The following is a 15,224-nucleotide window of genomic DNA, read 5'->3' as shown; positions in this document are numbered from 1 at the left end:
TCAAACCCAATTTGTGTATGAACCGTTGGTCAATCCAAGTTCAGTGCGCTTGCTCAGAGTAATAGCGCCGGACGCCTTTGGTCAGGTCCTCGTTCAGCTGTGGGAAGACACAGAGGGTACAGCATACAGATGCCTTTCGTACACGTGGGGAGACCAATCTGAAACCTACCCAATTTGGGTAAATTACCAAGAGGGGCCCTTTCCAACTAGGGTAAATAACCAAGAGATGCAAGTCGGAAAAAATCTTTATGACTTCCTGGAAGAAGCGAGCCATGGCACTTTCGGTGAGTACTTTTGGATCGACGCGCTTTGTATCAATCAAAACGATGATGTCGAGAAGAGTCTGCAGGTACAGCGGATGGGAGACATCTACAAGAACGCCAAAGAGGTCCTCGTGTGGCTTGGTGATGGCAAAGAGAATCGTATCCCACACCTTTTCCAGCAGATAGAGCGTGCAGTTTCCGCCTCAGAAAAGACTCGCTATGTGAAGAGGAAAGGCCTCCTGGGTGTTGGGCCGACTGGTTTGAGAAGGTACGGTGACGTATGGGTTGCGCTGGACACGGCATCAGCTGTTCGCTCCAACAACGGGTGCTTCAAGGACAGGAATGATCTTTTCGATATCTGTACGACTGATTTGGCAAATCACCCTTACTGGAACCGCGCCTGGACTGTACATGAGCTATTATCGGTCCGGAGTCCGCAACGGATCTTCGTTTGTAGCAGGGGTGCACAAACGCGCGCTTTGGAAGAGCTATTGCATTACTGTCAGGATGATCCACGGTTGAGGAGGATCCAGAATTTACTGAAAGGGGCCTACTTCCGCCACGGTTCCGCAATCCCCTTCTGGTTCATCTTTTACCAGCTCGGTCGCACGCTGGAATGCCGCGATCCTCGAGATCGCATCTACAGTCTACTGTCTGTGACAGGACAGGAGAGATTTACAGTCGATTACAGTGAGAGCACCTTTAGCTTATTCTTTAGGTCGGCCACGCGTTTTTCAGCGTGGGCCTGTCCTTATCTTTTGACCTTGTTGTGGCATGCGCTCGGAATCACGCGCGCGAGTGTTGAGGACGCTTTCAAGTTTAGCCTCGGATTCCAAGTGTCGATTCCTATGCGCGCGACGAATTATGCTCGCGGACTGAACTTACGAAAGATTTATGCCCGCGGACTGGATTTGCGAAAAAGATGTTGCCCGCGGGGCGGTTGCGCCGATTGGCGTGCTACAATCGAGAACTGTACATCTCGCGATATACTGCTCTGCCCGAGTACGAATGTTGGAGTACCGGGGAGGATCGGTGAAGAGATACTCGATCAAGAGAACATCCATGTTGTAGTACGACGTGTGTCGAAAAACGATATTTCCCTGTCACTCCATACTCACAGCTTTGGAGTGCTTCCCTACTCTAAGCGAATGGAGCTGTGGTTTGACAAGGATGGGATTGAGAGTAGGATAACCAATTGGAAAGACGCTCGACGGTATGCTGGTCTATGTCGAAGCGACATTAAGTCCAACGACGATAAAAACAAGGACGACGGGATTATGGACTCGTGGAAGTTGAAACCGCATTTCACCCTCAAGATGACTCACGATTACCCGATCGCATGCGTGGATTTCATGGAATCGCAAGGAAAAGAGGCTATTAAGAAGAGTCTCCAGAGTCTTGAAGTTGGTCTTAGGAAATATGGCGATGACGGCATCCGCGGGATGTTGTCGGCCACAGCGGACTTCGGCACAACCTCGTAGACTATATAGTACATCCAGGATATATGACGCAACATGTACGACGAGGCGTTACGCGGATGGTGGGCTTAACCCCAGACAAAGTTAAGTGCTCTCGGTAGGCTTTGAACACGTTAGCCGTTGCTCCGCTGCACGCGACCGAATCCACGTATACGCCTAGATAGTGGCTCTGTAGTTGTAGACCTTAGGCAGCGAGCGATGAAATTCAAAATGAGATGGGTACATGACTAGCAATGGTCATGGGCCGGAAGGAGTTAGAGTCGCCCAGCTACGCTTGAAGCACTTGTCTGCGGACATCGGCGCGGACCACAGCAAACTTGATTACCATACAGACTGCATCTCAGGCGATCAATATCACATGCATTTGCGCGAGTTAACAGAAGGAAACATTGTTATTCATGGTATCGTGCACTACAAATAGAGATTATCGAATCTTAGTTACGCAGTCGAAGCAGTCTATATCGTCAGTTCCGCCAACTTCACATCCACCAATGATGTTTTCGAACCCGACGCACTATCAACCCTCGATGACTTCATCAGCGCAACCCCCATCAGCGCATCCTCCATGCCACCGAGCAGGCTCGCCGCCTGCTCCTTATCCCAATAGCTCTCGTTGAAGCACACGCTGAGGACCAGTTGGCCCTCCCAGATCCACGTGTGCACCATCATGCGCATCGTCAGGGTCTCGGCGCCCAGCCAGAAGTCCCTGACTTTGACAAGCCCGTCGCCGATGTTCTTGCTGACCTGCTCGTCTACTTCGCCCAGGAAAGCAAAGCGCGGCTGCGGTGATCCGTCTGCCTCGCACTTCTTGACGTACAGCGTCTCTTCGAGGCGCTGGTGGAAGAACGGAGACGACGGGAGGTACGGCGCGTAGCCGGCGGCGTAGACGGGTGCGAGTTGCGAGTAGTAAGAGTCGAAGTCGGTTTCCGGCGAGACGATGACTTCCGTGGTGATAACACTGGTGTAGCTTGTGGGCGAGTTCTCTGGCGCCGCGCCTTCTGGGATCAGAGTGCGGAGGTTGGAGTGGAATGAGGCCATGAAGCTTCGCGCTTCCTTTGTTTGTGCGAGTTTGGCTACGGAGCTGATGAGGGCGGCGTGCAGAGCGACGTCGATGGCCAGAGCGCGCGTCTCGCAGCTGTCCATGACGGTCTTGGTGTCGCGCTTGGACAGCTTGACATAGTGTCGCTGAGTGTATCCCGGTCTCTGCGATTTCATCGTGGGTGTCAGCTCCAGGGCTGGCTTGTGGGGCTCTAGTGCTGCGAGACGGCTCTCAGCTTGCGCTTCAATCTCTGGTGTCTTCTTGTGCCCGATTCCAAGCGTCAACTCCATGCTCGGCGTTAGGTTCTTGGCACACCCGCCAAAGACCAGGTTCGGGTTCATGTTGGCCAGGGACTCGACGAGGTGGTTGAGGCAGAAGATTGCGCCGCGGGCGTCGACGCGGTAGTGCGGGGACCAGATCATGACTTCGGATGTGTCGGGGAGGAAGTAGCACATCATCTGTTCGTTCCGTGGAATCCGTCCCAGCAGCTCATCAACAGTCTTGCCCTCGGCGACGGAGAATGTAGCCGAGACCCACAAGGCGATGGAAGGTTCGTCGCCGACGCGGTAGATGTATCGACCATTGTATGGGAATGCGGCAATCTCTGGATGGTTGTAGCGGACTTGTTTCCAGGCCGTCCGCAGGTAGGCAGCGGGGTCTTTGATGTCCGGGTGGAATTCGAGCTTGGCAACGGCGTTCTTAGCCCAGTTGTCGCGACCGATGGCGTTGGGGACGTTGCGGGTGAGTATGTTGATTCTCTCGAGGTAGGTTTGCGCGCGCTCCCAACGACCTGGTCGGGTCTCTTTCCAGGTAGCGTCCTCCATGATCGTTGAGTGAGGCAGGAATAAGAGTTAGGCAGGAGTAAGGGTCAAGAGAGGATGAGTAGTAGTCACGACAAGACTTTGAGCCAAGAGAAGAGGTTGGGCCAAGAGAGGAGGAGATGTCGAGAGAAGAGTATGAGCCAAGAGAGGAAGAGACAAGAGATGACAAGAGAATATAAGACAACTCAAGAGTTGGAGAACAGGTGGGCAAGTGCAGCCGATATATCGTGCCGCTTCCTGGGGTACGGTCTCACATATATAGTTAAGTGGGCCGCCGTTACAACCGTGGAGTTCAAGCTGCGGATATCGAACGATTCCAGCGGCGTTACGTCGGTGTAGAGATGCGGAAGCGCTAGTCCTGGCGAAGAGGTTCTTTCACCGTTGATACTACACACCACAGTTCAGCTTGGGCGAAGACAACTTGGGAAGGGCCTTTTCCTGCAGCCACCAAATACACTTGGCCTGAGTAAATGACCTTCAGTGGAAGCAATATTCTACGCTTGTGTGCACGGGCGCACTTCGGGTTTCGACCGCTGCGTGTTCTGGACGAGTCTGGGTCGTGGTGTCGAGACATATAGCCAAGGATGCGGGTCGAGGCGAACGGCCCGCTGCAAGCTACGTCTAACCTTCCCATCGCGCATCGCCGTCGTCATCATTGCTTTTTGTTCGCGTCGAGGTCGCTCAATTCATCGCTGTATAACAGGAATACTTTTGTTGATAATGGGACATGAGTCTGCATCGTGTATGTCGAGGGTTCACCGTAAGCCCGATCATAGTCTCATACCTAGAGTGACCTAGACGTCGTTAGCGTATCCATGTCAAACTTTACTCACACTAATAAACCGGAATTTCTTCACGATCTGTGGAAATCGATTTTGTGCGACAGATCGTAGGCTGAAGAGGGTTTGTAGAGAAAGGTCGTGAAAGTAAGAGTATTAGCAGTACACCATCGGAGTACTATATCCGTGCGCGAGGTCGAATGAGCCGTCGTGCGCAACGCGCCACTCTACGCTCTCGAGGATTTGTAAGTATGTGGTAATGCATTCAGTGAGTACAGTCCAGAGAGATGCCGGAGAAGGACATGGAGTACAGTCGAGGGTTCGCAGCAAGGTGTTAACGATGACGGGTAGAAAGAGTAGCAAGAGGAAGAAGAGTGTCGTCGTGTGTGGTACAGAATTAGGACAATAAGGTTCGACAGGCGCCAACACGGTGGTGAGGCGTGAAGACCGACGTCATAGCGTCGATGGGAACGGCTAGCTGCTCCTTGAAACACTGCCATTATCGATAGCGGCAACGCCGACGTGAGCACCAACAACCCAACGAGTGCACCACCTACGACATCGCGACTAGACCGTTCCCCGCCGACAGTGAAATAATATACGAATGCGAAGTCAGTGACCACGGTCATCCTGTGCGCGTCGCAACACCCCTCATACCCGCACTGACCCCAGGGACTGGACTACGGGCCCCATACTTCACGGTCCAGTACTAGTCCCTATGGTCTCCGCAACAGTTTCTAGTGGCCTCCACAACACACCGTGATGGCCGGCAATGCCGAACTTTTTCTCCATCGGACATCCCAAGACCAAGGATCTGAGAGACGCTCTGCGCGCTGCCCAAAACACATCCGCAAGACACGTTGCTTCCAAGCCTCGGGCACTTACCCATGGCTCAACCCGCAAGAACTGAGCGCTCGACTCCTTATCCGCCCTACACACCGGTTCCCAACGAAGCAGAGGTTCTAGGTACCAAATCCCCTTGCCGGGTGTCTTAGAGCCGAGGTATCGCAAACGTAGGGACAGCATTCACCATATCACATGTCTGAGTTCCTACCATCGTCGATGCGCATCTGCGTGCCCTCTCAACGACCGTGGCCTCATGGAACAAGACCAACCGCCGCCTTCTGACTACACCCCAGCGCATATGCTGACACACATTGACAACGGCATAGATGCGGATACGATTATACGGGTGTGCGCAATGCAAACTGCACTGGGATACTGATGTCACCCAGAGCATGACGAACCGTCCTCTTTCGGCGCGATGCACTCCCGTATACCTCCGCGAACTTCCGCAGAACGCGCGATCGAACATGCGCCACGGTGCACGACAGAAGACAACGTCGCGATATAACTGGGCAACAATTGTGTGGAGACGTTATCTGGTCATCTACGAAATGGCCTGGGTATAGCGAACAGTAGAAGATGGCACAGTGATCTCGGCATAAAGTCTGGAACCGCACTCGTTGGGTCGTTGCTGCCCACGTCGGCCTTGTCGCTATCCATGAAGGTTGTGCTCCCAATCTTCACATCGTTGCGTAAGCAACGTGAACTGCAATGGTCGGCAGTTCACGTCCTATTGCGCATTCCCGAGCGGGAGCTTGTGGTCTTGACATCGTTGCAATCTCGACACGAACATTAAATTCAGCAGCCATGCCTGCCATCGCGAATGCGTATCAAGGACCCAGCTGACAGCATGAAACTCGCTTCGTCCTACACATACCTCCCGGTTGAAATCATCACGTAGGTATCGACGCAGGATCAGAAGAGTTATGCACGATGTGTAATTCTAGGGCACATTGCCGGGCTTGTCCAATATGTTGGAACTACTGAATATCCTCGTGCTGCTGTGGAGAGTCATGAGAGCGGGTATAGCTATATCCCCTTTAATAAAACACTTAACAGAGTGACTTGGCCCTGTCGAACAAGCGCCGATCTCTCGCGCGTGCCACCGAGAACTTGATGGTCATCCCATGTGCTAGATAGCCGTTCGACATCATAGTCAGGATACTTGTGTGGTTGACATGTGCGTGTTGTGACGGGTACACGGTCTTAAGTTCGCGCTTCATCCCGACACTCAGCGCTTTCCGCATATTGTCTTTCGCGGCCAATCTTTCGTACTCCGTGTGGTCACAGAATGGAGCACCGATCCCAAATTTTCGCTTGTGTAGCGGTCCCAGTGGGTGGCTTAGGAGTCGAATCCGAATCTCGCAGATGTTCCTCAGCGCCATTCTTCTCAAAGTCTGTTTCACAAACTTGTGCAAGTGCTTGGTCTTGCACTTGATCTGGGCACTGGAAGCCTTCATACTCCCGTTTTGTACTTGCTGCGGTAGATACGTATCGTTGTACCAAGACGCAATCTTCAGACTGACGTATTTGACCGCGGTACTGTGCTTTTGTGGTCCATCCAGGCACGTACGCAGTTGCTTGCCGGCGAGATGAAAAGTATCCGAGAGCGCGACATACACAGGGTCTATCTCAGCGCGCGTCGGGCCGAGGATCATCTTGGGCGCAAGCTCGTCGTTGACTTTCTGTAACGGCTTCTGCACCGCGGGATGCTTCACTTCTTCGTATATAGTCTTGTTGAGTTGAAGGAGTGCGGTGGGCATCCGACATACTTCCCAGCTGCAGATGCCCGGCTCGGGGAAAACGGGATCGTAGACGATGTCTGCTAGGTAGTTGTAGATTTGGCAGCGCAGTTCGGTTGGCAGGGCCATGAATGGAGAGGACGCTGTACCATCTACCGTAGCTGTGGTTGGTTGTGGGCTTTGATAGAGTCGTCGTTGGGGCTTTCTCTTCTTGACGTTGCTGTTGGCGGGTGTCTCATCGCCGGCCGGCTTATTGAGAGGATGTGTGCGTGTAGAGGTGCCGCCTGTCTTAACTCTCTTAGCAGGCTTCGCGGTCGTGATTGCTTCGTCCTTTCGCTTTGGAGGCATCGCGACGGTATTGGGCAAGGCTTCTCGTGCGCCGCGTCGCCAGGTGTTGGCATTAGCTCGAGTTGATCTAGGATGTTAAGTGTGTCGACAAGAACGAGATGAAAGAGGAAGACGCAGTTATCATATATATTTCGAAAATTTGCTGTTTCGGTTCTGTGGTTGAGCCGTTCCAACTTGCTCGATGCTGACCAATGCAACACCCACGATACATGGCTGAAGCCTGAAGGTACCGTTCATGAGCAGAACTCGGTACCAATCAGCTTTGCGCAAGATGTCAAATATGTGTTAGCGTAACTGGCTGATAATATAGAGACATGAACAATGAAGACTGTATGATGAATGATCTCTGCGAACGTCGTCATAAATTCGTCCAGTTGGTGTTGCAAGAAACGGCATGTGCTTACAACACCAACTAGATGGATTCAGGAACACATTAACAGTGCTCGATTAGACATCAAGAAGAAGTCCCGACCAGTATAGCATATGGGCGCATCGCCGTCGGAAACCATTTTACAGAGTTGAGGATACTATACTACACAGGATGCTTTTGAAACAAGAACTCTGTATCCCATTGATGTCTTAGTGCTTCTTCGCGTCCTTCTCTTTCTTCTTCTCCGCGATCAGCGCATTCAGCCTGAGAAACGACGTGAACCCTTCAACGAGACACGTACCCACCCACTTCCACCAGACCGCATCAAGGAATGTGCATCCGTGTGTTGCAAGCTTCCTCGACATGATGATGGCTTCGATTATGTGGATAGGTACCGTGATGGCCCAAACCGTGAAGCCGATTCGAGCGACGAAGCTCGCGAAGCCAGGCACAAGATACAACACGGTGTCGTAGAGAAGCGATCCAGGCTGCCAGTTTTCTGGCCGCGGTAGCAAGAGCAGGGCAAGCACGCATTGCGTAAAGTTCCACAGATGAGCAGGATGCGTGTACGCAGGAACGAAGTTCGTGACGGCGATGTCGCTTCGACCCAGAGTCTGGAGAGCGTCTTTGTCCATTTGAACAAGCCGCTCGCGAGCCTCGCGCATGGCCTTCATCGGCGGATCGAAGGCGATGATAGCTTGTTGCCCACCACAGCTCAAGACCATCTGGTTCAGATCAATGTCGACCATCTGCGCCGAGCGACTCTGCATCATAGACTTGGAAGCGTACGCTTCGACATACCGGCGTATCTAAGGTCAAGATTAGGACTGGAGTTCGATTTCGACATCAATGGTGCATGAAGTGGGTGGCGCGTACGGAGTCATGGTGGTCTGCATTCATGTGCTTAATGATCCGCTGCTTTGCGGCTGCATCTGCAGCTTCTGGGGATGTCATGCTGGACTGGTAGTATCTTGGTGTCCGATTGACTGGTTGCTCTCGTTGAGCTCTGGAGAAGGTGCGTATGGAAATGCCGTCGTCACGATACCCGCCAGACCGGCGCAATTCGGGCCGGCCATCGGGGAAGATCTGGTGCGCCCCGCGATTGCGTCTTCCCAACGATCCTTAGCACAGCGCTCGTGATATCGAATTTATCGCGGGATTCTTTCGACGCTGCGCTACCTCAGATCTATTGTGCGCGCTACGAAGACACGTTCTTATTTCTACGCCAGCAGTGCCAGCACTAAACGGTCTCCCGCATCCTATGGGTAAACGTTCCGCCCGACCACTGATCGAGGCCTCGCCCGTGCCACAGCATGTCCCAAAGCGTTGATGTCAAGCGCATTCAGCTGACGCGTTGCTCGATGCATCGCTGCTGGGCTTGGTGTTCGCGCCAATCACGAGTAAGCGAGACCAGAGGCACACGAGCTCGCAGCGCATCGGGTTGAGCGGAACAGCTAGGCTGTCGCAAGCACGATTTCAGATCTAAAATAATCAGGTTGGCAGCGCGCAGGGATGGGGTCAAGTTTTGGGACGCTGGCGGTGGGGTGGATGTGGGTGCCACATGGTGCGTCAGACTGCATGACGGGTGGCTCGAGTGCGGCAGGGGTAGCAGGTACCTTGAAGCTTCAAACCGGTTCCTGTTCCCAGGCCGCTTTTCTCTTATTAACGAATTGCGCCGTGGTTCTGGATTCGCAACAATTTCCGAAGCACCTTCAGTTCGTCACGCATCACCCGTCTAACTACTTCCCACCCACCCAAAGACCATCCAACCAGCACCATGGCGGACACAGTTGAAGAGACCAAGCAGTCTGTCTCCGGAGAGGGAAACGCGGATGCCAACGCCTCGGTAGGCGCAAAGGGCAGTGCGGAATCATCGAGTAAGAAAACCGAAAGGAAGACGCCGAAGAAGCTGGGCGGAAAGAAGCCTCAACAGCAGCCCACTCCTGACGCCACTCCTGCCCCCGAAAGCGATGGCGAAGGGAAAGCTGAGCAAGAGGACGCAGAATCCAAGAAGCAAACCAACGGCGGCGACGCTGACAACGAGTCCGACGAACCCCAACAAGAAAAGTCAAAGTCGCAATCGAGACGCCGCCAGTCGCGTGGCCGTGGCCGACGGGGCGCAGACTCCGGTGCCGAGTCTGATGCGCGATCCGACGTGTCCCAGTCTGGAGGCCGTCGCAACCGCCAGCGCCAAAAGAAGGGCGGCAAGGGCGGAGGTCCGCTAGACGACATCACCGAGAACGTCCCTGGAGGCGATGCCGTTGGTGGAGCCGGCGAAATGGTCCAAAACACTGCTGGTAACGCCGTCAACCAAGTTGGAGACACCGCTGGCAAGGCTCTCGGAGGTCTCACTGGCGGCGGCGGCGGTGAAGAGGAGGGTGGAAAGGACGGAGGTGAGCAGCTGAGGCTGCGCCTAGAACTCAACCTCGACATTGAGATCCAGTTGAAGGCCAAGATCCACGGTGATCTCACGCTTGGATTGCTGTAAGTCAAGCACACAATCATCTATCAATGAAGCCAAATGCTAACTTTGCGCAGTAACTAGAAGACGGCCGAGGATGAATGCACGAAACGCATCGATTGTTATAATGGGAGTTCCCAATGGCGTTTGGTCTGGAGTTTTGCATGTAGTGTTACGATACGTATTGCAGTATAATACGACACAATGAACAACTTGCACCACCGTTCACTGCTGAACCATCGCGCTGGCATACTGATGGTGTTGATATTTTTGTTATCTCGTACAACTTCGTCATGATCATCGCAGCGTCAGGGGATGTCTCTACTAGGCGTGCTATTACCATGCCCTGTAATAATACTCCAGTAACCGAGAGCGCATGCGACGTCAACTCATTGAGCATGAAGCAAGCTATCCGAGCCTGAGTCTAAACTTGACAACTATTATGCCCAGGATCGAGTATTGCACAGCCGTTGCCCGCGAGATCAACGGTCCGCGTTAAGCGATCGGCGGGCGGACTAGCCACTCGCGTGGGCGCGAGACTGGTAATGCTTCGCCATCGCTACGCGCGTCGTCAGCATGTGTGCAAATGTCGGGCGACTTGCAAAGACGCGCGCAGATGCATCGTCTTGACATACGTCACGCAGCGGCTGTCAACCCGATTGGGACAGCAATGGCTGGTGTCGCTCGATGTGGGCCTGACGTCATCCGTAGCGAGCCTGAAACGGTGAGACGGTACGACGGATGAAAAGACAGGGGTGCAAGCTTGCGGCGGCGGCGTCCTTGCTTTGGGGGCTACAGAGGACCAGGCCGTTGCGAGTAATCTTGTTTTTGGAGTGGAGCTGCCCGTACCAGTCGTGGCGTGCGTAGGCGTGTAGTAGCTCCGCTTGCTGCTCGACCTTGCTGACTTCACATCTTGCTCGCATCCATCGCCGTTACCTCGACACCTCTGCGCAATTCTTCACCACCTCCACGCAGACAATCCCCATCTAGAACAGCCTCCGTCAACCGCCCGAGGCCTTGCATGATAGCAAGGATACCCGACGACATGGCCGACAAGGACTCCGACTATGAGAACCAGCCGCACGAGCGGTCGACGATGCAGCAGGAGAAGGCTGTGAACAAGGCCAAGCAGGACAAGCGCGAGGCGGGCCTGCAATCCGCCCGGTCGCGCTCCTCGTCGCGCCGCGCCCGCCGCAACCGCATCGAAGAAGACAAGAAGAACGGCAAATACATGCACACGACGTCGCTAGAAGCCCTCGAGGAAGCCGATGCAAACGGCGATCTCCAGAAGATGGGCATGTTCGAGCGTATCGGCCCGGACAGCACATCCATGGACGGGCCCGTCACATACGCCCGCGCCATGAGAGGCGAGATCCCCATGCGCGGCACCGACCCCAACCAGCCCTACCGCATGGAGCCGCAGCAAAAGGGCAGCGAGCTCAAGGACCAAGATGGATTGAAGCTGACGCTCGAGGCGAATCTGGAGATTGAGATTGAACTCAAAGCGAGTATCCGCGGCGATTTGACTTTGAGCTTGTAGTAAGTCGACCCCTGCCTTCGCCCTTTCGCTTACATCGAGCCTATACATGACTGTACGAGCGAGCGAAGGCGACGAAGTGTCTCTAGAAGATGAGCATGGACGAGTGCTAATTGGCATCACGCAGCCAATAACACAACTATCGTTGCCCTCTTCCTTCCAAAGACATCCTTCGCGTTCGCGCTCGCCGTGCAGTCTGGGCCTCGACCACCACCCCTCCTATCCTCCCCCCTCGTCTTTTCTTCTTCGCCAGCGTCCTGGCGAGACACGTAGTAACTGAACTTAACAGCGAATAGTGCTTGATGGATGTTGCATTCCCCCTCGTTCCACGACCGTCACGAACCCGCCCCGTAGCCGGCGCCGACCGCGAACAACGGGGTAGCGTTATATGGGGATACATGTTTGAGCGTTTAGGAGTTACACTGGTTGCTTTGTAGGGGCTCGGATAGCATGCGACAATAAAAGAATCGATAATGACCATCCATTTTGCTGGCGAGGCGGTCGCATTCCATGCTGTGCATACTTTGGTACCGAATGCAGGCTGCGCGGTGTCGCTCCGAGCAGCTTGTCAGCGCCCGCAGCCTGCAGATGCCCAGTGCCATCCGGCATATTGCGACAGACTGACATGCGCAGGGCAGACGCTCCAATGAATATCTTGAGACCGACAAACCTCCTGATAACCGGTAGATTTGCCATTGCGCCGGCCACGAGAGGGCTTCCTGGACCCTTGCAGCATACGTAAAATCGACCAGCGACCAGCGGGTAGAGCCAATAAGCCGCTGTGTCATGCCTCTCCACACCGAAATGTCTGGTAACGAGAGCCACAATGGCGAGGGTCTCGTACATGCGCTGCCCGCAATATTCTGCGACTGACAGCTTCACACCACATCTCATCTACGTACTGACACCTAAACCCCACCCCGTACGAGAAGCCGCTTCTAGCAATTAGTCCTACATCTCAGCAACAAGCGTGTCCCCTCTCTTTCCGATATCCAGTTCGCCGACGACAACATGGGTGCGTTCAGCGCTTTCGTTGCCCGCCGAATGGATCCCGAGGCCGCAGAGAATAGCGGCCTGCGGAGATGGCGCAGACGTGCGAATACGGTCGCAAGAGGTAAGTTCGTTTCGTCTGGCAAGGCTTGGAAGGGCAGTGATGCTGATATGGCATCGCGCAAAGGTCACGACGGCCAGGACGTCAAGGAGTCTTGGGCCAGGCGTGCGGCGAAGGGTCTCTGGGGACGCCTCCATAAACATGACGGTCGATCAAAGGATGTGGAGGCGACTGGGACTGCGTTGAGGCTCGAGCCGGACAACAACCATTCTACGGGGATGAGTACACAGCTGCTGATCTCTGCCCCTGTGGCTTTCCATTCCGATGACGTTCCGGAGAGTTCTATCCGCGATAACAATGCGACTGCGATTAAAGATTCCGGAAATGTACCAGCACCAGTACAGGATGCGCATGTATGGCAGCACCTTGCAATCGAATCATCCTCATCCACAGCCGACACCGTCTCCTCCTCAACGACCATTACCACCACCCACTTCGGAAGCCCACTGACACGCTTTCCTCATCATACACATGCGCGAAGTCCCACACCCGACTGGATCCCGGCTTCCACAAGTCCCCGTATCTCGGACGTCTCTACCGCCATCGAGTCGCCCTGGGGTTCTTATCTATCCGTTGACCCCCACCACGAGCTCATCAACAGCATCGAACGATTCCAATCCGCGCTTCTCGTGGACTCCAGCATGATTGACAACATCTGCGGCGACGTACGAGATATACTTGAGATAGCTAGCAATAACTTGCTGACCGTCGGATGCGACCTACAAAGGCTGCTGGTCATCTGGCGTAAGATCACCGGCAACGCAGCGAACGTTGCTGTGCTTGAGGCACTGTACCCGTGTGCCCTTGTAAGCAAGGAGCATGTCGCAAAAGCTTGCGTAGACATGAAGAAAGGGCTTCAGTCCTATCGCGACTGGTCGGACATTGTGGCTCGCAACAAGAGGATAGCCCAATCTCAGAACGCTATCAGTCATATGTGGTGCGCAGCCTTAAACCAGAAGATGAAAGCGCTCGACGTGCTCGAAGCGCTGGACTTTGACGATGTTGCTGCTCAGGTAGAGCTTGTTATGAGGAAGTACATCGGTGCTGGGGAGGAAGTCGCGACTTTAGGTGGACCAGCTGCACCTGCCAGCATGACTAACACCTCGCTGCCTAGCGCCATTGCCAGATGCCGCCGCACGTCGCCTTCACTGAGCAAGCGCCTGTTCTCTACACTGTCGCGACCAACATCGCGATACCCACAGTCATGCCAGTCGCCTACGCCTACCGCACCCACGTCAAGGCTATCACTCCCAGCAGCCTCGGTGCAACATGGAAGCCAGTTTACGCCAGCCGTAGGAAGCGCCCCCAGCCATGTTCAGCCTGCAACAGCTAGGTCGGGGTCGACTGCGTCTACCACGAATGCGCCCAGCTATGCCCGGCCGACGAAAGCAAGCCTGGGATGGCGCCAACCGGCAGCCAGCATGACTGCATCCAGCGTCGCAACAACTTATCGATCGCATCGTCCGGCTTCTGCGACTGATGGTTATCGGGCGACTCGGGTACAACTCCAGAGCACCCCAAACAACGAGCACAGAGGCCCTTCACCTGATCTCGAACACGCTCCGCCCATCCCACCCAAGTCCATCAAGAGACTGATATCTAGAGCGTCCTCCCCGTTGCCCGCTCACCTACGCTCGGACTCAGCCCTATCGCTGAACGACGTAGCCACTACACGGCGCAGTACCTGCTCTTCAATCTATACTAACAGCAAGCTTCCTGTAAAGGCCAATGGCACGAGTAATCCAAGTTTCCTTCGACCTGCCGGAGTTGATGCGCGGACCGAGCATGACGCGGACACGCCCCGCGTACCTACATCGCGTCTTGTGTGCGACAAGCTCGCCGTCCGCGTCGATCACAGTCGGAATCCCAGCATCACCACGCATGACATGGCCGTCAGAATGGACGAGATACGCGCGAGGATGAGTCGGATGACGGCAGGTATGAAGGCAAGGAAGTTGAAAAGAGAAAATAACGTCTCTAGAAGTGAGCTGACAGTGGATGCGACACAAGATGGGCGGACGAAAGCTACAGATGACGCGCACGCCCAGAAAGACCAGCGAGGATAGAGATGCAACAGACGCCAGACGTCACTGTGGGCAGCGAGCACAAATGCAGTGAACGCCTCCACGCGTGCCAGTTCTGCGTCCCATGCACCGATCGCGCTCCCGCGTCCCCGGTGTCCCGACAATCGACCCCGAATGTCCAAATATTCGACCAGTCTCGCTTATATCAAGTATTGGGTTTGCAGCAAGCGAGAAGCTTTGATGTCTCAGAGTCGCCATGTCTGACGGCAAATCTGCTGGCCTAACCAATATAAGGCGACGGATTATGCACAATCCGCGCCCGATTTAGTATCGCGTTAGGGTTCGCTAACTAAGAAAGGAAATCTAGAGGGCATAATCCGTGCGCATAATCCGCGGGCTTTAACA

General features: G+C 54.4%; 7 protein-coding genes across 7 annotated transcripts; 4 read left to right on the top strand and 3 right to left on the bottom strand.

Annotated features, from left to right (window-relative positions):
- Window positions 1-226: 226 nt before the first annotated feature.
- Window positions 227-1,744, top strand: J4E90_009649 (uncharacterized protein; the record flags this gene model as incomplete). The annotated part of the gene is made up of 2 exons (XM_051439168.1): window positions 227-531; window positions 1,384-1,744. 2 exons carry the CDS (start codon window positions 227-229, stop codon window positions 1,742-1,744), a joined length of 666 nt encoding a protein of 221 aa, XP_051286772.1.
- A 453-nt stretch (window positions 1,745-2,197) lies between these two features.
- On the bottom strand, window positions 2,198-3,604 carry J4E90_009648 (uncharacterized protein; the record flags this gene model as incomplete). Its single annotated transcript, XM_051439167.1, has 1 exon — window positions 2,198-3,604. One exon carries the CDS (start codon window positions 3,602-3,604, stop codon window positions 2,198-2,200), a length of 1,407 nt encoding a protein of 468 aa, XP_051286771.1.
- Window positions 3,605-6,278: 2,674 nt separating this feature from the next.
- On the bottom strand, window positions 6,279-7,316 carry J4E90_009647 (uncharacterized protein; the record flags this gene model as incomplete). The annotated part of the gene is made up of 1 exon (XM_051439166.1): window positions 6,279-7,316. The coding sequence occupies one exon, from the start codon at window positions 7,314-7,316 to the stop codon at window positions 6,279-6,281; it is 1,038 nt and encodes a 345-aa protein (XP_051286770.1).
- Window positions 7,317-7,895: 579 nt separating this feature from the next.
- Window positions 7,896-8,570, bottom strand: J4E90_009646 (uncharacterized protein; the record flags this gene model as incomplete). The annotated part of the gene is given in 3 exon segments (XM_051439165.1): window positions 7,896-8,476; window positions 8,488-8,495; window positions 8,563-8,570. The coding sequence occupies 3 exon segments, from the start codon at window positions 8,568-8,570 to the stop codon at window positions 7,896-7,898; spliced, it is 597 nt and encodes a 198-aa protein (XP_051286769.1).
- Window positions 8,571-9,463: 893 nt separating this feature from the next.
- J4E90_009645 (uncharacterized protein) lies at window positions 9,464-10,174 on the top strand (the record flags this gene model as incomplete). The annotated part of the gene is made up of 1 exon (XM_051439164.1): window positions 9,464-10,174. The coding sequence occupies one exon, from the start codon at window positions 9,464-9,466 to the stop codon at window positions 10,172-10,174; it is 711 nt and encodes a 236-aa protein (XP_051286768.1).
- A 994-nt stretch (window positions 10,175-11,168) lies between these two features.
- Window positions 11,169-11,687, top strand: J4E90_009644 (uncharacterized protein; the record flags this gene model as incomplete). Its single annotated transcript, XM_051439163.1, has 1 exon — window positions 11,169-11,687. The coding sequence occupies one exon, from the start codon at window positions 11,169-11,171 to the stop codon at window positions 11,685-11,687; it is 519 nt and encodes a 172-aa protein (XP_051286767.1).
- Window positions 11,688-12,488: 801 nt separating this feature from the next.
- On the top strand, window positions 12,489-14,861 carry J4E90_009643 (uncharacterized protein; the record flags this gene model as incomplete). The annotated part of the gene is made up of 2 exons (XM_051439162.1): window positions 12,489-12,524; window positions 12,627-14,861. 2 exons carry the CDS (start codon window positions 12,489-12,491, stop codon window positions 14,859-14,861), a joined length of 2,271 nt encoding a protein of 756 aa, XP_051286766.1.
- Between the last annotated feature and the right edge of the window lie 363 nt (window positions 14,862-15,224).

Source organism: Alternaria incomplexa (assembly GCF_024043165.1).
Source record: "Alternaria incomplexa strain BMP 0042 chromosome Unknown scaffold_17, whole genome shotgun sequence".
Taxonomy (NCBI): Eukaryota; Fungi; Ascomycota; class Dothideomycetes; order Pleosporales; family Pleosporaceae; genus Alternaria; species Alternaria incomplexa.
This window is presented reverse-complemented; position numbering and strand designations above follow the sequence as displayed.